Source organism: Lutjanus erythropterus, chromosome 20 (genome assembly GCF_056507025.1).
Source record: "Lutjanus erythropterus isolate fLutEry1 chromosome 20, fLutEry1.hap2, whole genome shotgun sequence".
NCBI lineage: Eukaryota > Metazoa > Chordata > Actinopteri > Lutjaniformes > Lutjanidae > Lutjanus > Lutjanus erythropterus.
Genome location: NC_139336.1, coordinates 2,871,438 through 2,894,986, shown reverse-complemented (window position 1 = coordinate 2,894,986; position 23,549 = coordinate 2,871,438). Strand labels below are relative to the sequence as shown.

The 23,549-nt window shown below is 37.4% G+C and overlaps 2 protein-coding genes across 2 annotated transcripts in view; one reads left to right on the top strand and one right to left on the bottom strand.

Moving 5' to 3' along the window:
* Positions 1-27: 27 nt before the first annotated feature.
* LOC146308011 (serine/threonine-protein phosphatase 6 catalytic subunit-like) lies at positions 28-7,780 on the bottom strand. The gene is made up of 7 exons (XM_084745453.1): positions 7,609-7,780; positions 5,462-5,557; positions 5,102-5,167; positions 3,008-3,149; positions 2,826-2,905; positions 1,365-1,574; positions 28-1,262 (listed from the first exon to the last, which is right to left on the bottom strand). Exons 1-7 carry the CDS (start codon positions 7,681-7,683, stop codon positions 1,014-1,016), a joined length of 918 nt encoding a protein of 305 aa, XP_084601579.1. The 5' UTR covers positions 7,684-7,780; the 3' UTR covers positions 28-1,013.
* Positions 7,781-16,620: 8,840 nt separating this feature from the next.
* The window catches only part of LOC146308010 (stromelysin-3-like), a 31,041-nt gene continuing 24,112 nt past the window's right edge, over positions 16,621-23,549 (top strand). Inside the window, exon 1 of the mRNA XM_084746415.1 lies at positions 16,621-16,815. Coding sequence (XP_084602541.1) covers positions 16,705-16,815 — 111 coding nt within the window. The 5' untranslated portion in view covers positions 16,621-16,704. The remainder of the gene's footprint in view (positions 16,816-23,549) is intronic.

The following is a 23,549-nucleotide window of genomic DNA, read 5'->3' as shown; positions in this document are numbered from 1 at the left end:
AGTTGAAGTGAACAGTATTCAAAACACTTCAATGAATAATGTTTTATTGAAATTACAAAACAGGAACAATGTCAAATACAACCGTTCTCTGCTACAAATACAACTACTGACAGAGCTATTCAAGAAAATGCACTTTCACTGGAAAATTTATTTTCAAATTTTAAATGATATTGCTTATAAAAGCCACCACTGCAGCAACAGTTCTTCACACAATTATTAGTCACAGTGATGAGAAAATGCTAAATTAATGCCGGTTTCAGATGGACACTTGTGGATGTCTGCAGTAACACAGGACACGTTATAAAAACAATAAATTAAAAGAAGTCTAAAAATGAAGCTTAAAAATAAAACCTGCAGTTAAGGCAGAATGCTGGAGGATGGGCTCAGCAGCTGAGGGTCTGAGGTGGTTAAGCAGAAGCCGCTCAGGAGGTAGAGCTGTCGTCTAGTAATCGGAAGGTTCATGGTTCGATCCCTGGCTCCTTCTGAGTGTGTCAAAGTGGGCACTTGCATTACAGCCTTTGCCATAAGTGTACAAATGTGTCCACATGTTATAAAGCGCTTTGAGTGGTCATTAGACTAGAAAAGCGCTATATAAATGCAGTCCATTTATCATGAACAGACCATTTTCAGTTAATTCCAGAAATTATCAACCTAAGAGGAGAAAACTCTTTGAAAAGGCAACCATGGGATCAAACTGTTACGATGCTTAAAGAAAAATATATATCACTTTACTTGACCGAGCATTATTGGCAGCTATCACTCGGTGTAAATGTTTTATTTGCTTCAGTGGGATACATAACGTCAAAATTATGATTTTTTTTTTAATCAATAAAAGTTGTTTAAAATATCAGTTCACATTGGGGATAGAAGAGGATCTTTTTTCCTGTGTGACAGAACAAAGTGAGTGCGACTCAAACAGACCTGACAGGGATGTTACTCCCATGAATTTCTTAAAATATGTTGCATATAAATACAATTGAGAGTTGAGATCTCATAGAACTGGCTCTTTGTCATTACAGGAAGTAGGGGGTGGTTGTTCGGGGAGGTATGACGCGTTCTGAGTCGGGGACGGCACGGAACAGCTTGGGCTCTCGTCTGTTGACGTCCTTAAAGACCATGATGGACGCGATGTTTCCGCAGCGGTAGCAGTAGTTGGGTGCCGACCACACGGTCACCAGCTTCTCGTCGAACATGAACTTGTAGCCCTCGTGAACCAGCTGATGTGCGCGGCAGATGAGCTTCAAGTTGTTGATGTGAACAAACTAAAACAAAACATAAGGGAGACATTACTTTCATACCACAAATGCTATAGGATCTTTCAAATTTTCCACTGATCAGTGTCAAGTGCTGATGACACAATGTACCTCATTCGTAACCTTGGAGCCAAACAGCCAGCCTGCCCCTCGTGGACTGATAGCCCAGGTGTCCACGTCCTCTGGATCTGACCATACAAGATCACAGAAGGCCCCCTTGTGGGGAATCTCCTGGTTGCGTTCGATGGTGCGGATCTGGTCCAAAGTCTTGATGTCAGGTGAAAGACCACCATGGACACACAAGACCTGCTCATCTATCAACTGAGTAAAGAGATTAAAATGTGTCAAAATCAGGCACTTCAGGATAGAATAGATGACACGATTTAACATGATTTAATTGTCACAAAAATCGTTCGCTATACCCTAAGGACCCTTGTCTCACTTCCTGGTTTAAAAAAGGTGGGAATACTGCTCAAGCACTGGTTAACTTTCTATTTTGTGACAACTTCAATAAATATTGCCATCAGATGTGTCTCAACCATAACATGTCGACTCTGTAGTCCTTCTAAATCAAAGCTAAATAAGAATTATGGTTTAAAAATGTGAATTTTGATTATCATTAAGAAAAGTTTAGAAAAAAATGGCTGCTCACTACGACTATGCTGTGAAATGAAAAAAAAAACCAAACAAAAACAAATCACTGGGAGTTTGCCCCATCACAAGGTTGAATAGCTAAGAGTAGGGTTGCAAGTAATGATTATTTTTATAGTTGATTATTTCCTTGATTAACAGTTGTTTGGTTTCTAAAATGTAAGAAAATTGTGTTTCCCAAACCCTAAGATGACGTCCTCAAATGTCTTACTTCGCTCACAACCCAAAAGATATTCAGTTTACTGTCAGAGATGAGTTAAAAAAAACAGAAAATATTCACATTTAAGAAGCTGGAGACTTCCTTTCTTTCAAAATTACTCAAACGGATTAATCAATTATCAAAACAGTTGACAATTAATTTAATTATCGATTAATTGTTGCAGCTCTAGCCAAGAGTTTGATCTTTTAAAATCTATTTTCCAGCATAATTGAAGAATAATAATCAAACCCCCCTTAAAATACTGTTTTGTCCCAGTTCTCAAAAATGAGTGTCATGTCTGTAACAGAGTCAATAAATGAAGAAGTCATTTCAGTTTTTAGTTTTTTCAATCATTTCATCAGTAATATTACAAAGTGGAAGTTTGTAAACTACCCTCTACTCTGCTGCTCTACCAGACGGCTCGTACAACTGCAAGCAACTTTTGGAGTGGAGTCATGCAGTCATAGTCAATCAGTGAACAGAACTAAAATGACCTGAAACCACCTGGCCCATGGAATATAGGATAGTTATAATAATATAAGTTGTAAGCACATAAGATTTACTGGGCTGATTGTGAAAAAAACATCATCTTTGGGAAAGAACTGATCCATGTTTATTCTACCTATGATCAAAGATTCACCTATTATTTTACAACTATGAAAAAAGCACAACAGACAAATGTCATCATGTAACCAAGGTGAAAGTACCATGAATGAACTTACAGCTGCCACAGTCAGCATGTCAAACACTTTTGTGCAATACCGCCAGGCATTTGCGTTTCCATATTTTGTTTGGCACTCATCTAAAAAGAAGCAGAAACATACATGACAACGTGGCTTGATGAGTTTGTACAACAGAAAACATTAGCATACAAAAATAGTACCACTGAAGTACATGTACCTACCATAAAAGCCGTACACTTGTGTTATTTGTCTGCTTTCGTGGTTTCCACGCAGAAGTGTGATGCGGTCCGGCCACTTTGCTTTTAACGCTAGCAGGTGTGTAAATGTCTCCAAGCTATAATATCCTCTGTCTACAAAGTCTCCCTGCAGGAGGAAACAGAAGACACCATCAGAGACCCAGAACATTTAACAGCCTCCATTTATCCAGTCAGAACACAGCTTGTCTCAAGTTGTCTCTTCACATCTAAACAACCTGAGCACAGAATCATTGTTGTTACTTTCAACCCATTTGCTCCTTGCCAATAAGCTCAAACTTGTTTAAGCAACATATCACAAAATTCAGTTCGATTTTATTTGGATAGCGCCAAGTCATAACAAAGCTGCCTTTTCAAATAGAGCAGGTCAGATTTGTACTCTTTATAAACACAACTGTTCCCACCGAGAGCGAGCACTGAGGTGACAGTGGCAAGCAAAAACTTAGCCTGTGTGTTTCCCGTGCTTGATTCCTAAGCCTGGTTTTTCGGGTATTAGAATTCTTTCATTTTCTGAAACAGCGCAACTAGACATTTGTGTAACATTTGTGGATGTGCAAAAGTATGTAGCAAAGATGGCTGTAGTGAGGATCCTGGATGGGATACAGGAGGTTCGCAGGAAGATATATGCACCTCACTTGTTTATATGACTTAATGTTTCCTCCCATTCCCATCAGCCACAGCTGGCCTTTATTTAGTGCTAATTAGCAAATGTTAGCATTGTGATTGTGAAAATTTTAGCATGCTGACATGTTGTTTAGACAATGCCAACAACAGAGTCTGATGAGTTGGCCATTCACGTATGTAACACTGAAGCTGGGCACTAAGTTTGAGAAAGCGTGGGAGATGAGGGAAAAAAGCCTTCTATCAGGATTAATTGAACAGTCTTTCCCCTATTACTAAGTGTATAATCCACACATTGTCATCCCGAAATGACAGAATAGGTCGATTGCCAATGAACATCTCAAAATAACATATGACTGCTGGTACTGGACCTCTGACGTTTAAACGTGGTTAAACATGGTTTACTTCACCAAATGAGTCAACATTGACCTTTGCTTTCACATGGGACACAAACCCCTGCCTCGGGGAGACAGACCTATGTTTGACCCACTCATCCACCCCAGTTCCAGTGTTTCCTATACATTCATTTTTTTGTGGCAGTCCACCACAATAAGAACGTCACAAATTCACAAATGAAAGCTGTGCATTGTTCTCTTTCAGTCGTAATTTGCAAAACTCTTGCAAGATTTGTATTCATTGTTTCTCCTAAAATGATCACTCTCGAGGGTCTGGGGTTCCCATCTAGACACGACCCTCTCTCATGCTCACAAACACATGACAGCAGACCTGTCTCTGAATGGAATGATGTAACCACTCTGCAGTTTCCCACACTCAGACCTTATTTTTGAGCAGGCGTCCAAGTATATTTTGCGACCCATTTTGGCGTCTGAATTTTTCCCCCCCAAATCCATCAGAAAGACCAAAACCATGCACAACTGATTAGTGGACAATCTCCCCTTCCCTCGCCTTATTTTTATTGGCTCCGTCATTAACAAGCAGCCCCCCATAATATATAATAAGGCTGGGTCACAAAATCAAAAAGATATTTTGACTACATACCTCAATATCCGTAACGTAACAATACTGTAGGAATGACTATAAGTGCTTCCACAAAACATTAACACAATGGATTCTTGATAAATAAATCATCAGTAATGCGAGTATAATGATTAAATGGGTAAAGACTAATAATAAAAAAGTCTGGTAAGTTCAGAGAGTAACATCATTTTACTGTAATGAAGCCTTTACAACCAGGAAAAGACAGTGATCTATAATACAATACAATGTGTGAATGAGGACAACAGTGTGGCATTTTTCAAGTCAAGACATGAAATGTCTGTCAAGACAATACTTTTTTTTTATACTTGCTGCATTATGCATTCCTTCCTATAATAAACATGGATTGATTTACAGATTAAGCATGACTAACAGCCTCTGCATTGTTGTGGTAAATTTAATTCTGTGGCAACTTAGACAAACAAAGAAAACTTTTTCACTTACCATGAAAATGTAATTTGTGTCGGGAACTTGGCCTCCAGTTCTGAAGAGCTCACAAAGATCATAAAACTAGATGGGAACAATAAAGAGGAGTATTTATTATGGATGACCCCTTTTTTCCTAAGAGAATAAAATAAAATGCCATATGGTTTCAGCAATATAATAAATATCTAACTCATTTTGAATTTTACATGCACTGATATTCATGCAGATACATGTTTAATAGCAATTTCAGGCACATTAAAAGATAAATATATCACTAATCTCAATCTCTAGGTTTGATTTTTAATCATTTAAAAGAAACAAGTGATGGCAAGTGAGGTTTATCCATCATCATTTGAAGAAGTCAGAAGGTAAGCCTACCTGACCATGAATATCTCCACAAACAGTAACTGGAGTTGAGACAGGCTGAACATTTGACTCTTCCAGCAGTAAATCACAAACATAATCACATAATCTCTGAAAAAGAAACAACAGTTAGTGGTCTCAGTCATCCTGTTAAAATACAGCATCACAGCAGCTCAACACTGCAAGATTACTCATCTAATATTTTACTCCATGATGAGAAATGAGGTGTGAAGTTTTTAGTACGAGAAAAAAAAAAAAACAATCATATGAGGACAATCCAGATTACAATGAGATTTATACAATATTAAACCTATTTTTTGTTTTTGTTGTGTGACAGGAGAGATTTCAGGAAAGATGACCAGACTACCAAGTAGGGTTGTATCACAGTACAAGTATCACAGTATACCACGGTATGAAAATTGATGGTCATACTGGTATGGTCTTCTACTGTATTAGTGTTATTAAAAAAATATACATTTCATATTTGTGTCAACTTTCATGTCTGTCGGGACAAAATATTTTGAGAAATTTATAATTTCTCAAAATATTTTTTCAACAACAACAACAACAACAACAAAAAACACCTTTCTGTGTACATTTCTTTAAAGGGTCATCCTCACACATTTTGAATATTGTTATATTATGACATTAGAGTGTTGTCTTTTCCTGGTTTTAAAGGCTGCATTACACTAAAGTGATATAATTAACTTACCTTTACTTACTTAGGCATTACATTCACATGACTGATAATAATCAAAAGTCTCTGTGTTAATATTTATATATATATACGTATATACGTATATATATATATATATATATATATATATACGTATATACATATATATATATATATGTGTGTATATACACACAATTTTTTACTTATTAGGATATATCTGGATGGTTATTGGTGCTTTCACAAAACATGAATTAATTAATAATGATCACTAATGCAGATATAATGACCAAGTGGGTAAAGGCAAATAATAGAACAGTCCGGTAATTTCAGAAAATGACATCACTTTACTGTAATGAACCTTTGAAACCAAAAGACAGCAGTTACATACCAGGACCAGGACCAAGACCATGCCTTGTCTCACAACACGATAGATATAATAAATATTTTGCCCTTTAAAACAAGGAAAAGACAACACTTAGGCCTACGCCATTTCACGTTATAACGGTATCCAGTCGCATATCATAACCACGTGATCAGGTGTGTCTTGATTTCTTACCAACTCAGCCACTACATGATGATTCAGAAACTAAGATGAGCTGTTTACGTGCCGCAGTAGCCTGGTTTTTATAGGACTGCTCTAGAATATCCACGTTTCTCAGAACTGGCATAAGATCCTATCCAAAATAAGATACTAGTGTGCACGCAGACACTACTACTACTACTCACAGTGGGTTAAGGACTAAATAGGGAAAAAACAAGGAGAAACATAGACCATACAATGCAGATTACAAACTAGCTTACACTAAAACAAGTGCTGACATCATTATAAAGAATGTTGCAGAAGTATGAAGACCTTAAAATGACGGTGCAATTAGCGCTGGTTTTGACTACCGTGTGACAGCAAAGTATTACAGAAGATCAATTGCTGACTGATGAGTTGTTGGCAGACATGTCAGATTGGAGAGGAGGATGAGAAACAGAGCTAGCTCTAAGGCTTTTTGATGGCAGATTCTAGTTTCTCTCACTGACAGTATTGCTTCCCTGTACAAGTGTTTTAATGAACCTAATCTTTACCTACTGTTTGAACGCTTAACATCTGAACGCGACTAGCTATACTGAGGTACCTCCTGATAGAGACTGCTGATTAAACTTGCTGACGACAGGCTTCTGTTTGCTTTGCGCTGCTGTGGTTCCCATGTTAACATGTAAATGTTAGCTAGTAGCATTAAGCATTTATAGCTTCCTCTTTGACTTTCCTGCCCACACTGAGGTTTTCATCAGTCTGCTGTTAGTCGATGATCGCAACCTTCTGTTACCCTGGTACAATTAACAATAATCTTTGCTATTTCTGAAGAATGACTAACGCTAGCAGGTCAGTTAGTAATGGTTACTCGCTACGCTTCTTAAAAAAAACTTCGTATAGTTCCCCACTGATATGAGCAGACATTAGCCTGACGCTATGTTTCTTTCAGCTTCTTAAACTCACCTTTAGGTCATTTTCGGGCAGGTATTTGCAGTGTCTTGCTATTTCAACGTACTTATCGAGGTCTAAAGGCGCCATTATCACACCGCTACAGCCAGAAGACTGCTACAGAAGCTAGCCAGCTAGCAAGTTCCTTTTCTTCTTCCTCCTCAGCGCTCCTTCATTTCAAGTTTCATCACCGTCGTCAAGTCAACTAATCACTTCCTGTCAGAACTTTCAAAATAAAACATCTCTACCGACGAAACAGTCTTCTAGTGATGAAGAAACGCCAAAATGAAATTAAATAAGCGAAACAAAAACAATACTCAGTGTATTTTGCCACATTAGATCATTTTGAAAACTGTTCTGGACATTTTACTAGCGTTTCTAAACCTTTATTTCGAAGGTTACATTAAAGTGGCATTATCTCCAGCCAACTTCACGCGCTCTTAAATGGCATTTGGTGTGCAGAGCAAATGTAACAGCGCTCCCTGCTGGTACTGTGACAAGTGACTGTTACACAATAACTGCTTCTTCGTAAACATGGTCTTTGAGCTCTGTATTTGTTTGTTTCAGTATTATTATTATTATTATTATTATTATTATTATTGTTGTTGTTGTTGTTGTTGTTGTTGTTGTTGTTGTTGTTGTTGTTGTTGTTGTTCCGCATGAATGTACAAACAATCAGCCATACTAGTTCATTGAAAGATTTATGATAATAATATGACAAAATATGATTTAATGATGATGATGTAATAATAATAGTAATATGATAAAAGTACACAGACAAAAAATATCATTTGGATGACAAATTTCTTAAGATAAACATATCTGAGTAAATTTTATCTATTGGCATATTATTATTATTATTATTATTATTATTAGTAGTAGTAGTAGTAGTAGTAGTAGTAGTATTGGTGGTGGTGGTGGTAGTAGTAGCATTATTAGCATTATTACAAATGTAAGAGACTCAGAGTAAGTTACTTTTTTTTTTAATTTACTTTTAAGAATATGGCATTTCCCCACTAATAATAATAATAATAATAATAATAATAATAATAATAATAAAGAACAATAGTAATTGTAATTCTCAGTCTTTCCAAAAACAGAATACAATATGAGCAATCATAGAACAGATGAATTATAGTTTCCTGTTGAGCAGAAAGTACCTTTGATAACAACTAAAAATCTGGAGATATTCATATTCGTTTGATATATTATATGTAATCATTTTGGTATTTTGATCCTCTTTTTTAATCTAGTCATGTCACTGTGTGGTGTTTTTACAATGAACACCTGCTCTTGCCATATATGTCAGACAAATATGGCTTTTCATAATTGGTAGTCTTAACAGCAGAGGGCAAACCTGACCAAAGGACAGAAAGTACAGGACAGGAGACAGCTGCCACCAAGTGGTACTAAGATAAACTGACATCTGACTGTAGAGGATACATGTCAGTATACTCCTCTAAAACAAAAAGGTGATATATGTAACCAAAAAAAATCCTCTTTCTAGATTATGTTACAAATGTAAGAGCAAATTTGTGAATTTTGCTGAGCTTTAGATACACCAGGGCTCCAAATTCATCTGTTTTGTTCCAAGTATTCACTGGTTCCCAGCATTTTTCTTAACGGCCCCCTCTTCTATCATAGAGTAACAATTGATGACCCCTGACTAAGTGACATATTTTATGAACATTTAATATGATAGTCAATGCATAACACTAACATCACAGATAATTGATTAACTGTACAATTAATCCAAATAAAACACAATAACTTTAGGATGTTTACGTATGTTTATGATTTTGATGGATTTTGAACACAGTATGTACTTTGAATTAGTGTTGTTTTTGGCAGCCTGTTTTAATTTTAGTTTTAGTCTAGTCTTTGTGTCAAACTGTCATTTTAGTTTTTATTAGTTTTAGTCACCTTCATACTCTTTTTTGTCTAGTCAAGTTTTAGTCGACTAAAAGTCTGAGCATTTTAGTCTTATTTTAGTCAGTATAACACATGACTATTTTCGTCTAGTTTTAGTCGACGAAAACTGATGACATTTTAGTCTAGTTTTAGTCAATGAAAATTGTATTTTACTCTCTTTTTAGTATTCTAATTCTATTTAATCCAATCAGTATAGCAGGGGTATTCAACTAAAATTCAAAGAGGTCCAGTTAGAGAAAATTTCCTAAAGCAAAGGTCCAAAACATCATAATGTCTAACTTAGTAACTAAGTAAAAACACTAATACCACAATGTAAAAATACCTAAGTAAAGAATGTGAGTATTTTTTCCATCACAGCAGGTCAGTGATCAGTGAATAGTGTTTTATTTATGGCGGCTGCCACATTAAAAACATCGACACCACGACATGATTTTCTATTTTTGGAGCTGCGCACCTTTTTCAGTCGTATCTAGAAGGTAACTCTTTATTTGCATAACTCTCGCGAGATTTGTTAAGATTTGTTATTTCTACTAAAATAATCAAACTCGCGCGATCTTTCGCGGGTCTAGGGTTCCCTTCCAGACACGACCCTCTCTGTCAAACTACAGACAGCAGACTGTCTTTAAACAGCACGATGTTAAACTCTGCAGTGTTTTACATAAAGACTTTATTTGTGTGAACATCCAGGTTTGGTTTGTCACCAACTTTGTCATTTTTATTTTTTTAATCAGTCCGAGAGGACGACGGTATCAGTGATTGATTAGTGATCAGTCTGTCCTCCTCTCCTCCCTCACCTGTTCACTCTGCTGTGAGAAGATCTGAAAGTTTCTCACAGAGAAACACAGACTCTCCTGTTTTACGTTTAGGCCTCCTTATACAGTTGTTTCGTTTTATAAGTGCATCTGGTTGGTGTCGATGTCATTAAGCATCACGTTAGTTTCTGTTGTCATTAACAACAGTCTCCTCCACACGCAGCTTCTCTGCAGTTGGTCTGTGTGTTTCCTGATCAGATAAACCAGCGCCGGAAAGACTAGAAAAGTTGCGCCAGTTAAAATAGAAGCGTCTTTAAAATCTCTTAATAATTTATTGGTTATAAGTCCGGGTCCGTATAGGACGGCGTCTGGGTCCAGACTCGGACCGCGGTCCACCTGTTAGCGACCCCTGGTATAGACAAAACCAGATTTTTCTTTTAGTCAAACCCATTTCACAAATCAAACATGGTTATCTTATTCTTATATTGTTACCTTATAAACTTGTCGTGTTTTTCCCCGTTATTTTGTGGCCGCATTTCTCCCCATCTTTTTCCACGACACATTCCGTTTTGTTTTCCACTTGTTTGTACTCAAAGTATGTCCATATATCAGGTTTTCGTTTTCTCCGCGGCTGCCCGGCCATGATCCCACCACAGCTGCATCTAAATAATGCCGCGAGTGGGGATTGGAAGTGACGTCGCCTGCGTCTGCGCAGTGCGACACACAGCCTAGGAAACAGAAACACTGCAAAATAATAAACGCGAGTAAACATTAAAAAGTTATTTCGTCTCGTCTCGTTTTGGTCAACGAAAATGAAGAGACATTTTAGCAGGGTTTTTATTTTGTAAACCACATTTCGTCTTGTTTTTATTCGTCAACAATATTGCATTATATATTTTATTATAGTTATCGTCACATAACCACCATTTACGTTTCGTCTCGTCTCGTTTTCGTCACGTGATAAAGGTTCGTTGACGACGATATTTCGTCATAAATTTCGTTGACGAAAGCAACACTACTTTGAATGTTGCATTACTTTTAGGAACTAAATGTAATTATTATTATGCAATTATTATTATGCAATTATGCAATTCTCAACAGTATTTTTTTTTATTCTTAACAACCATATACTCAAGTGTTTTCTTCTTCTACTGACACCATTGTTGTGTATTAGCTCTTTTCACTTACAGGACGAAGATGTTTAATACAGACCTAAGACTCTGTGAATATGGCTTGTGTCCAGGTCTTCATCATACTGTTATCCCATGAGCTTTTTTTTTTTAAGTTTATGTATTAAATTATCATTTAAACTATAAAAATCTAAATTTCATTTAGTTTTCATCACAGAAATAAATGAAATATGTATAGGTCTATATGTTGTTTTTTTAATTTTATTTATTTATTAAAAAAAAAAAACACCTGTTAAAATCACCCATGAAGCTTTGGCAACCCCTAGATGGGGTCAGGACCCTCAGGTTGGGAACCAACCTGTGTATGGTATAGCAGTGGACAAAATATTACAAACACCCTTCAATATAACACAATCCAACACAAACCCAGCACTACCCACAGATTATGTATTATTATTGAGCTGAACCAATTAGTTTTGTTACACACTGTCAACAAAACTTAACTCACAAAAGATTTTATTGTGCAGCTAATGTACCGAAGACAACAGGACACAAGGACATGTTAAAATAGTAACTTCTGTAAAGTGTTTGAATATATAAGTAGATTTGTTTGCAAATGCAATGAAACAGTGCAGTGAAACAGTGTCTATTTTTTTTTTATAATTGGGGGAAATTGGTGATGATTTTACTCTTTATTTTACAAACCACTGCAAAAATGTGATTAGATCCCAACTGATATATTGGCCTATCACAGGAATATCAGTCTCTATTTCTATCAGCATATTGTTCAATATGCAGTGAAATGAAACTTTTTTTTTTCAAATAGAACATAATGGAGATTGTTTCCAGTATGATTGCTCATGTTGTATTCTGACCATTATAATTAGCATTTTTATTGGGATAACAACAGCAAACATTTAACATGAACAGCCATGTACAATACAATAAATGGATTAAGTATTTAACTGTATAAATGAAAATGAAACTTACATACCAAAGACAACTAAATACAAAATAAATAATACTAAATAAAACTAAGTACACAAAATTAAAAAACAATCCAGTCTGTAAGACTCTAAAAGTGATCAACATTAAGCAAAGAGTCATAACCCACATGGAATTTTGATCATGTATATTTAGTAGTCAACTGTTTCACAAGTGTTCAACATTAATTGTGTGTATGTAAATTTGTACAGCTCAGATGTAGCTGGTGCCACCTGAACCTGTCATCAAGCTCCAACACCACCCAGTTATTAGACAGCGGTCTCACTCGATCTGAGGACTTTCCCAGCTCAGACTCACAACTGTCAGCGCGTGAAGCAATGCATGATGAATTGTTTCTGTTGTCCCACATGAATCTGCACCTACCGGGCAAATATTCCCCCTCCTGTCAATCTGGAGCCCTGTGCTGCCCTCCAGACGGAGCTGCAGCTGCTCTAATGCCCTGCAAACATAAAGCTGAACACACAGACGAGCAGACACGTCAAAGACAGATGAGCAACTGCTTCTACGTATCAGAGGAGGAAAGTCCACAGGAGACAGATAATCAGTTGTTGTGCTGTGGTCAACCTGTGAGCAGAACCACAGAGATGATTGCAGGATCAATCCAGTTTGATCAGCAGACGTCTCTCTGGTCGAGGAGCACATGTGGTTTGACTAAACTACTGTGTCATTTGTGGAATTCTTGTTTTTATTTGAAAAAGTCAAGCTGGAGCAAACTGAGACCTCCACCTGTGATTACACAAGCACCCGTTTGATACGGCTGACAGCATGTGTGTTTGAATGCAACAGGAATCACCATCTTTCTACCAGCTGTAATCCAAACTGTAATGGAGACTTCGGTAATACACCAGCTCAAGGGTCAAACATAGAAGTAGAAAAGAGTGAGTGATAAATAAAAAAAAATAGAAACAATATATAGTGACAGGTAAGAAATAGCTGAGTAGATATACTTCATACTTTGCTACCGTACTTGAGTATTTATTTTTCTGACAACTTTTTGTACACAAATATCTATACATTCTACTCCTTACATTTTCAAAACAGACTTGTGACTTTAGTTTCATTGCATTCAAAGGGGAATCGTTGATTATTTTTATTTTGCATAATTGTGTACCAAATTCCCAACATCAAAACCAATTTCAATCTAAATGTATGGGACACATACACAGGAAAGATGATTCCATCAATACGTATCACACACTACAGACATTACCGGACCAAAAAGTCATGACGAGCCAACATATGGTGGAACAACACAAAAAATGGTGTAACAAGATGAAAAGTTGTGAAAAGTTGCCAAGTTGAGTAAATTCACAAAGACCTGTTAGCTGGTTGCCCTGTTCCTTTGAGTTTTCTCAACTTCTACATTTTGGCAGTGTTATGATTTATTTATTAAATATTAAATATGTCACCTGGTAGAACATAAAGGTCCCTTACTTGTCTGTAATTAGAGCTTCACATCTCACAATGTAGACTGCAGTAATGAATCAAATTGTACTGTGACGTTTTGTATGACAATCTGCTATCTCACCAACTTCCCAAGTATTAATCATGTCATCCTTTCTAAAGTAGATTCACTTGAAAGCACGGATCAGAATGTGAACATCACAGCACCGTGCTCTTGTAAAATGCACACACTGAGTCTTTTTGAAGCTTTGAACAAGCTGTAGATAAATAAAAGAGGTCTGCAGCTCATTAAAAGCAGACTGTAAACTGGAGAAGGTCTGGTCTGTAGTACAGATGATGAGATACACAATGGTATTGTCAGCATAAAAGTGGACATTACAATGATCAGTTGAAAAAAATCTTGTATTTAATATTATCTTTATCATGGCTAAAGATTCTGTCTGTATGACAACCTGAATGACTGAGCCTTTCTTTGCAGGGATGTCCATCACCAGCTCAAGGGTCAAACATAGAAGTAGAAAAGAGTGAGTGATAAATAAAAATAAAAAAGAAATAAATAGAAATAAAAACAATATATATTCACAGGTGAGAAGTGACTGAGTAGAAATACTATGTTACTGCACTTTTTCAGGTATCTGTACTTTAGTTGAGTATTTATTTTTCTGACAACTTTTTACTTTCACTCCCTACATTTGGACACAAATATCTCTACATTCTACTCCTTACATTTTCAAAACAGGCTCCTTACTTCAGTTTTGTATTATTTTGTATTTGTATTATTGATTATTTTTTTATTTTTACTGTATTCTGAATCCTTGGAGTATCCATCAGCATGTTTTAATAACCAGAGAGGACAGAGGAAACCCTCCAGAGGAAATATTTTTTGAAGTCAGGATTTATTTTCTGCTTTACTCTAAACAGTTTCACTGTATGAACTGTGACTGTGTGTGTGTCAGAGACCTGTTGGATGTGTAGAAGAACACAGGACATTAATTATCAGACCCTGACTATCCTGTCAGATGTGAACAATCATTTAAGTTAGAGATTTGTGTGTAAATTGGCACAGTGTCTCTCTCTTATGTGCAGCTTCATCCTCTTTCACCCATCTACAATCATGTGATTACTCAGATGTTCATTTTTTATGACCCTTGGATTAACTTTTGTCTTTAGTCCAAGTTTAATTTTCCTTATTCAACAAACAGCTCCGTGAGACAAATCTAAATATCCATGAATACATTTTTAATTGGTTAAATTCTCCATGGCAATTAATTGATTAATGATTAATCATTAATATCTTTACTCCAAATGTGTGTTGTTACAGTGTTTGGTTTTGTTTTTCAGTTATATGTCATTGTTTTCAGTGGCCTGTTTGTGATCTAAAATGCAGATGAAAGGTTTGGATATTTAATTCAAATTGTACTCAGTACTCAACTCTGGTTTTAAAAGAAACTAAGTACATTACATCATGTAATGCATACTTAAGTATGAGTAAGAGCACAGACTTGAAAATATACTCATAAAAGTATACAAGTACCCCAAAAACTTACTTAATTACAGTAATTTGAGCATTTTTAATTAGTTACTTCCACCCTGGAAGCAGAGTGTGCATATGTTGTGAACCATCTATGTAGACTCATCTTACTGAAATAGCACTGACTTTAGAGCAGGTTTCTGTTGGCTAATGACGCAACCACTTCATGCTGCATCTAGATAGCAATGTGCCAACAACGTGCCTGACCACACCTTATTTTAACACCAACACACCCACAGGTGCCCAGAGGGGCGCAAGTACATTTGCAACTTACACAACGTGGATGAGAAAATGACAACTGCGTTGGTCAGAAAACCAGGCAGCTGATAGAGCCCGTTGATTCTGTCACAAACTTCAGTCAGACGAAGGACGTATGAGTCCTTCATCTGACTGAAGTTAGAACATATTCAACTGAACAGTCCCTCTGGCCCTGTACTTTCTCTGCTCCTAAGAGATGGAGAGGGGAGGTGGCAGGTTAATAAGTGGGATAGATTTTGGTCATTTTGCACTTAGATGCGCGTAGGCTACTCACTGATATCTGATTCAGCAACATCAGGTACACTGGAGGCATATCCAATAGTGGTATCTGTATCAGAGGTGGAACAACCCTACACTAGTTACCTTTCAAAAGTTTTACATTTAAAAACAGTTTATAAAAATACAATTATTTGAAGAGTAAAATGGTGGATGGTCTAGTTTGGCCCCATTATCATGTTTCTGATTTCACATGGTTGTATTTAAACCACTGTTTGAATCCCAGGGAGATCAAATTATCTAATATTTCACTAAATCAAATATTAGAAAAAACAAAGTCCAAAATAGACCTATTTATGGAAATTTAGACCGCTGTTTTTCTTCTTTCCTGGACCATTAATCAACTCATGACCATTCAGATTTTTCTGGCGACCCTTATGAGGGGCCCGACCCCTACGCTGGGAACCACTGGGCTAAACTCCAGAACTTTAATGTAAGTGCTAGTTACTAAGTAGCTCCACTGACAAAAGCTTTGAGTACTTCTTCCACTGCTGGAAGTGAGACTCAACTATAAACTCTGTGACTCCAGAATCGCTCACAGCACCTCCGGCTATTTGTGGTTTGTCTGCTATGAGAGACAGGCTGCTGCAGCATTAGGCAAATCTCGTGGTTCCTTTGGAGCGAAAGGGGTTAAATCACGTGTGTGTTGCAGTGGAGCTCTTGGAAACTCGTAAAAGTGTCATTAGAAGAGGACAAAGAAATCCCAGGCTAGAAGATCTCAGTCATCCCACTGCACAGCAGCCTCCTCCTCTTCTCTCCTCTCCTCTCCTCAGCGGCAGCCCTCACTCTTTCTCATTCACACTGTAGCTGTACCAGCCTGAGGATGCGGGCTGTCCTGTTTTGCGGCAGCATCTTGTCTTTGCACTTTTTCCTCTGCGTTCATTCTCTACCGGTACCCGAGCGGAGGACCGGCCGCAAGCACAAGCAGCTACAGGTGAGTCAGAGCCAGAGCTCTCAGCACCGGCGCAGAGGTGGAGAGGACACTTTACGCATGGGAAAAAACAGAGATCATGTTGGGACAAAAGAGGACGCTGAGTGTGAGTGTGATAAGGCAGACTGAGTTACAGACAAAGGTCATCATGTGATACAAAAAATTGTACGTGTGAATTTATGTAATGTAATTTTCAGTCAGTAAAGCCTCGCTGGAAGCAGCTGCATGTTCCATGACACGTTTCTCTTCAACTTCTGTGCAGTTATGTTTGAATACAGAGCCACAAACTCTTGTGTATGGAAGTTCATTTCTGACAATATGATGGAAAAAAAAGACTTTGGTGTCTAGTTAGGTATTCTAAAATACCAAGTCATTATTATGAGAAGCAAACTCTTTATTTCTGAGATACTCTTAGTTTTTTAATAAGAATTTTGAAGTTTCAAAGTCATTATTTCAAAATGCTAAGTCATTATTTTGAAGTACTTATTATTTAGAGATACTAAATCATTATTGTGTGATGCTAAGTCATTATTTTTGAGATAAAAAGTCATTACTTTGAAATGCTAAGTCATCATTTTGCCATACAATTTTTTTGTGCCAACTGATTATTTAGAGATGCAAAGTCATTATTTTGAGACACTAGGTCATTATTTTGAAATGCTAAATCATTATTTCAAGATACTTAGTCGTTATTTCAAAATACTAAGTAATTATTTCGGAATGCCAAGTCATTATTTTAAATTGCCAGGGGATTATTTTGAAATTCTGAGTCATTATTTCGAGACACAAAGTCAAAGTTTTGTAATTAGTTGAGGATCTTTTTTCCCCATCACATTGGTATAAAGAGGCTTCCATAATTATGTTAGTTTCATAAGTTTGGAAAGCTGCGTGTTGAACTTTCAGTCACATCAGCTTCTCTAAAAGCTTCTGTTTTTCACCACAGGCTTGACTTTTCTTGCTGAGTGTGTTATGAAAGATATGAAGCTCCTCAGTGAAAGCTTTTGATGGTTGATTTATTAACAGGTCAGAGGCTGCCGTATGAAATATCTGTCAACTGGATGGAAAAATCATGTATTTACACGTCATTTGTGGTTGAGTATCGATGAGATACCGTGTGTTATAAAAGGAAACATATTTTCAAGAATTATTATGTATTTATCTTTTCTTGCAGTGAAAAAACATAGTTGCATGCAAAAGCATTTAGTGAGTTATGTCACTGTACTGTAAGGCCAAACTGGACATTTGTTTCAAACTTTCTGCAGCTTGATGGATCCCCGGCCTGCTTTCCGGTGTAACTATCACCAGCCTGAGTGAGAGAGTCAGATTAAGCAGGCAGAGGCAAGTCATCTGGCAACTGGTGGAGGTTAAACAACTCAGCTTTGCTGACTCTGTAGAAAAGGAGAAAACACCAGATAGCTACTTCGAGAGAGAGACACACATCAGGGAAACACACTCAGAGACAGAACCCCAGAGAGTCTTGTGCTAGTGTCTGCAGAAAACAAACAGCCCTGCCAAACAGGACGACACCTCAACAGTATCAAACAATGGTATTCATAATATGATCCTCCATATTTAAGTGCTTAATTTTAGTCGCCCAATAAGACTTGTTGTTGACAGGTTAATCTTCCTGACATGCAGTCAAGCCCTGACAGCAGCACGTTCTGTGTGGGTTTCTGTTGTTTGACATTACCACTCAAAACTTCTAAACATTTAAAAAAAACTGTTTGAGGCCCAAGAGGTCAAACTATCCAGTATTTCACAAAAAAGCAAACATAAAAGAGAAGTGCAAAAAAAACAAGAACAGATTTGTATGTCAGACCTCACTGACCCTTTGAAGGAGCCTTGACTATAGCTGAAATGATTAGCTGATTCATCACCTTGTTGATCTACAAAAATGAATCTGCAACAATTTTGACAATGAAATCAACATTTAAGTCTTCTGTTTTTCTCTGTTTCATTGCAAACTGAATATCTTTGGGTTTTCAATAAGATCAGACAAACAGTTTTTATAATTTTCTGACATTTTATAGACCAAACAACTAATCGATTAATCCAGAAAATAATGTGATCATACTTAATTTTGGGCCTAGTCCCGACACCTATGTTGGCAGCCACTGGAATAAACTATTGAACTGTATAAAGAAGTTGAAGCTAACTCTACCTGGATCAATTGTCAAATGCTGCTCACAATTGATGCATTATTACTAACTAGAGCCCAGCACCGGGTTGGGTACCTGTGGTTACCCGTGGGTAGAAAATCTATTTATATAAATTCATGGGTGCGGGCACAAGTGAAAATGAGCTGTTTGCAGGAAGACGCCAGGGGAGAACAATATATCACATAAAATACAACAAAGAAAAAAAAACTTTCCATGGAGAAATCAGAAATTAAAATTATTGTGCAGTATTTTTACACATTTATATTGACTAATACAGTTATATTAGACCTAATCAGCTGGCAGGAATTTATTGTGAAAGTCTGAAAAACAACCTATCTGAGCTGACAGCAATGAAGGTTAGTGGGCTAGCTAAAACTGATGACATAAAGGCAAAAATAGCCAGTGGAGGATACCAGTTGTGGATAATACATTGTTAAATGCCAAGTCGGATGTTTGGGAGGATTTTGGTACATTCAGAGACTGTGAAAATAATGTTGCCAGATGACTTGCTGCTTGTAAAAAGTTTCAAAAAGTTTTAACTGTGTATAGTGGTAAGCTAGGCTTATTGTTACTATGGAAACACATCTGGGCAGGTGCATATTTAACTTGAAAATAATTGCGGGTAACGGGTCGGTTCTGGTCTCAGCTTTGTGAGTGCGGGCGGATTTGCAAAACTGGACCCGTGCAGAACTGTGTTATTAACAATTTGTTAATGTAATATATGATAGTATGCCAGTCAAAGGCCATTTCAGGCATTTTGTGTGTTTTTACTGTTGATAGTTTACATACATTTTGCTGATGACACTTTACTTACAGCAGCTATAGTCAGTGTTTAATAAGTATGTATCAAATGACAATGTGAAAACTATAGCCTCTTTTATGCAGCCTGTTCAAGGCAGGAATGTTACACCGTCATTCCTCCTCAATGATCTTTATAAAGGTACAAACACGGAATGGGCGGCATTGTTATTGCAATGTTAAGCTGGCACTGGAGGTCGTAATAGAGCTGAATCAATGCTTCTATCTAAAATCAGACACTGGTGCAGCATTATGTGGGTGTTGTTTTGTTCTGTGTAAAAAAGCAAAGCAAGTAAAATAACAGGTCTTCTTTACAGCAGTAGCCTACTGCGGGATCTCCCTTTAAAAAGGAATAATGTGGCAATGTGAGAGAGGTTACTCATTTTTTAGCTGTTCATCCCACAACTTCACTGGTTTAATTCACTCTTATTGCTCTCATAACGTCATTTTCAGAGGCAGAAGGCAGCAGTTTTAGTGAATAAGCTCAGCGAACCCAAAGAACACAACCTTCACATTATCACAGAAAAACTGCCTCACAGCTATTGTGAAGTAAAAGATTATTGAAACTAATTAGCATACTGACTTTCCAGGACAGTACAGTAACAAACTGAATCTCTGAAATGTAACAATCTACAGTCTACTGCTAGCAACATTGGGATAGTAGCTAAAGTGGTGTAATTTAGTCAGTCCCTCCAAGACGTGATGTTGCAATTGCAACGTTCACGCAAATTTAACCGATCCTTGTGAATTCTGAGTGACCTTGAAATTTTATCGAAACTCTGCAACTCCAGGAGAACTCCAAACTCCAAAATCCTGGAGGGAATGTTTAGTACGACACCGCTGGGAGATTTGGAGTGGTAAATGCACAGTACAAGGCCCTTGTTTTTTGTGCTTAGCAGCTGAAGTGCCAAATATTTCCCTCAGGAGCTGGTAGAGACCAAAACAGAGATAACAGAGTGAATATTAGACATAAACAATATACATAAAAATATACATACATAAATACATACATAAAAAATATGTAAGTAAAATCAGTTCTTGAGGCTAATCTAAGTGGGATGTTGAACACAGGACTTTATTTGTAATGAAGTATTCTTACATTTTGGTATTAGCACTTTTACTTAGATGTGAGATGTAATTACTGTAAAGGAATTTTCCTAAACTAAAGGTAATATGAATGGTCAGTTACAAATCATAAGAGCACAGGCTATTTCAACTATTTCTGCCTCCTCTGTGCCTCTGGGCCAGCCAGTGCAGCTGTCCTGATAACACTGTTTCTGGCTCTCAGGAAGACCAAGGCCGTAGAAGGGTATGTTTGTACTTTACCTTAGACCAAACAGACTTGGGTAAGCATAGTTTCTTGTTTAGGATCCAATACCCAATAAAATCTTCACACATATACAGCTGGGTCAAGAATAACCTTATATGGACACATAGCTAATCCCATATGGTCTAGCAAGGATTGAATAGTCCCCTGACAGGAAGTAACCCTCAGAATACCCTCTTCACAGCAGCCATATTGATATGAAATAGTATAGTAAACACAGGTGTTACTGTTCCAACCCTGGCCTATTGATGCAACATGAAGGATGAAATCAAAGTCGGCAAAATTAAATTTTATGTCTGTGTAAATAAAAAAGCAAAGAATAAACAAAGTGGTGTAGGGACTCTGCTCCTGAAGAGTCTGCTGGCTGAGAGAGAGTGCTGGAGGTGGACGAAGGGCCTTTTGTAGGTGGATCAGAGGTCACTAATTCAATAAGAGGAGCTAGCTGATTGGGATGTCCTTGAACCAAAGAACCAAAATCCTTAGACGAATGCTCCACCAAGGCAGTTAATTCACCAATAATCAGTACATTCTGCAGTATTTTACCACATCTTATAGTGTGCATTGGCACAAAGATGGATTGTGGAATTGTGGCCACCACTCATTAGAATATTCTAGGCAACCATGATCAAGGGTCCTGAGTCTTTGAACGTTAAGTAGCACACAGGACCAAAACAATTTCTCAAGTGAGCAGTACTGTGTTTATTTGCCTAGGACGGACAAGAAAATACAAGTGCCCACGCTTGGTGTCATAAGACCTCACTTATAGGCACAAAGACCTTTAACGACACTGAGGTAACACCTTATCAGGGCCACTAACAATGAAAGTGTGTCAATAAACCGTACAAACATCTGACCAAAGTAGTATAAGCTACACTCAAAGTGGCAAACACGATTCTCTCTCCACATAAATCTTAAGCTACTTAAGACTACAAACTGAAGTTACACAACAAAATTGCTTTTCACTAAAAGTAGGACACAAATAGTTTCCCTTGAGCTCAAAGACTTAAGAGTTACCAGATCATCCTAAGACCAAAAGGAACCTAGCAACAAGACGAAGCTCATAACACAAAGACAACTAAAGTATGAACTATAGAGAGCACTTTACCACATTTTGTCCACTTGAAAGGCATTATAGAGGGCACCTTACCCCATTTTATCAACTGGAAGGGCCACTTATTGGGCATTTTATCTTGTTTTATCTATGGAATCTTAATCATTACTGGTAACACCTGTGTTTACTCTGCTATGACTGCTGTGAAAAAAAGGTTGATTGGGTGGCAGTTACATTTATTCTCCTCGATTGAGCTTTAATAACTTTAGCTTCTACATAAGACATCCAGGTCTCCTGAAACATTCACAGGGTAACTAGCTCGCAATTTTTCTTTCACACAGTGTAAGCAGGAGTTCTCACAAGTCTATTTCACATTGAAACAGTAAAAATGCTTCAGAGGTCTGTTGGGAGATGTTTACAGTGGAAGATCAGTCTCTCATCTCCATTCATTCTAATCCTCTTTATCCTGTGAACATTCCCTCCACTTGGCATCATCAGCCCGTTTGTGTGCAAAACACAGAACGCCTGCTAATATCTGGGACTTTCTGCGGTTAAATATTTACCGCTGAGAGATTGCTTCCACTGTCTGCATTGTTTATCTCAAGTTTGGATTACTTTTTATCTGCCAGGGGATGCTTTCAGGAGTAGATCTTATCACATTTGGTGGTTTAAGGAGTCAAATCAGGTTCTGCTTACTTTTTCGTTATTGCAAGTGGTAAAGTTAGTCATTTGCAGCAATGTTCCATGCTCAGCATCCTCAAAACCTTTCATAACACACTCCCTGTGTTATACTGCAGACAACCTGATGTCATGACTGAACAGGGAATTTCCAGACATCTGCTCACTGTGTGTGATACAGCGTCGCGGGGGTATGAAGAGTAGTGTGTGTTTGTGTGTGGTGCACATTTTTTCACTTGTGTGCATGTCCATACCTGTATGCACACGTTGTATTTACATATTTGAATGACATCAACAAAGACTCCCCAATGTAACAGATGCCACCTATTAGATAAAACAACAATGCTCCCCTCTGTAGACGGGCTCAGCGCTTAATTTGGGTTGAAGCTCAGGCAAGTCAGTTTGGGTGAGACGCAGCAACCGCTGAGTCCTGTGGTGACATGTCAGCTCCATCTCCAGGATCTCCCCCATCATACACAGAGCTTTGTTTCAATGGCATGTGTGGCTTTGTGTTTTATTTTTTAAATGAAAACTTGCTTCTTTACCAGACACTTGCCTCAGTTCTGTCACTCATGTTATATTGAGCTGCCTGTCTGCTCAGCTTCAGTTTTGAGGTTAAAATCTCTTTAGAGCCAACACTGGGTGCATTATGTTGCATGTTCTGCAGCCATTGTTCAAACTGGCAGGAGTTTATTATCTCTGCCAGGTGTAAACCTGTATGTGT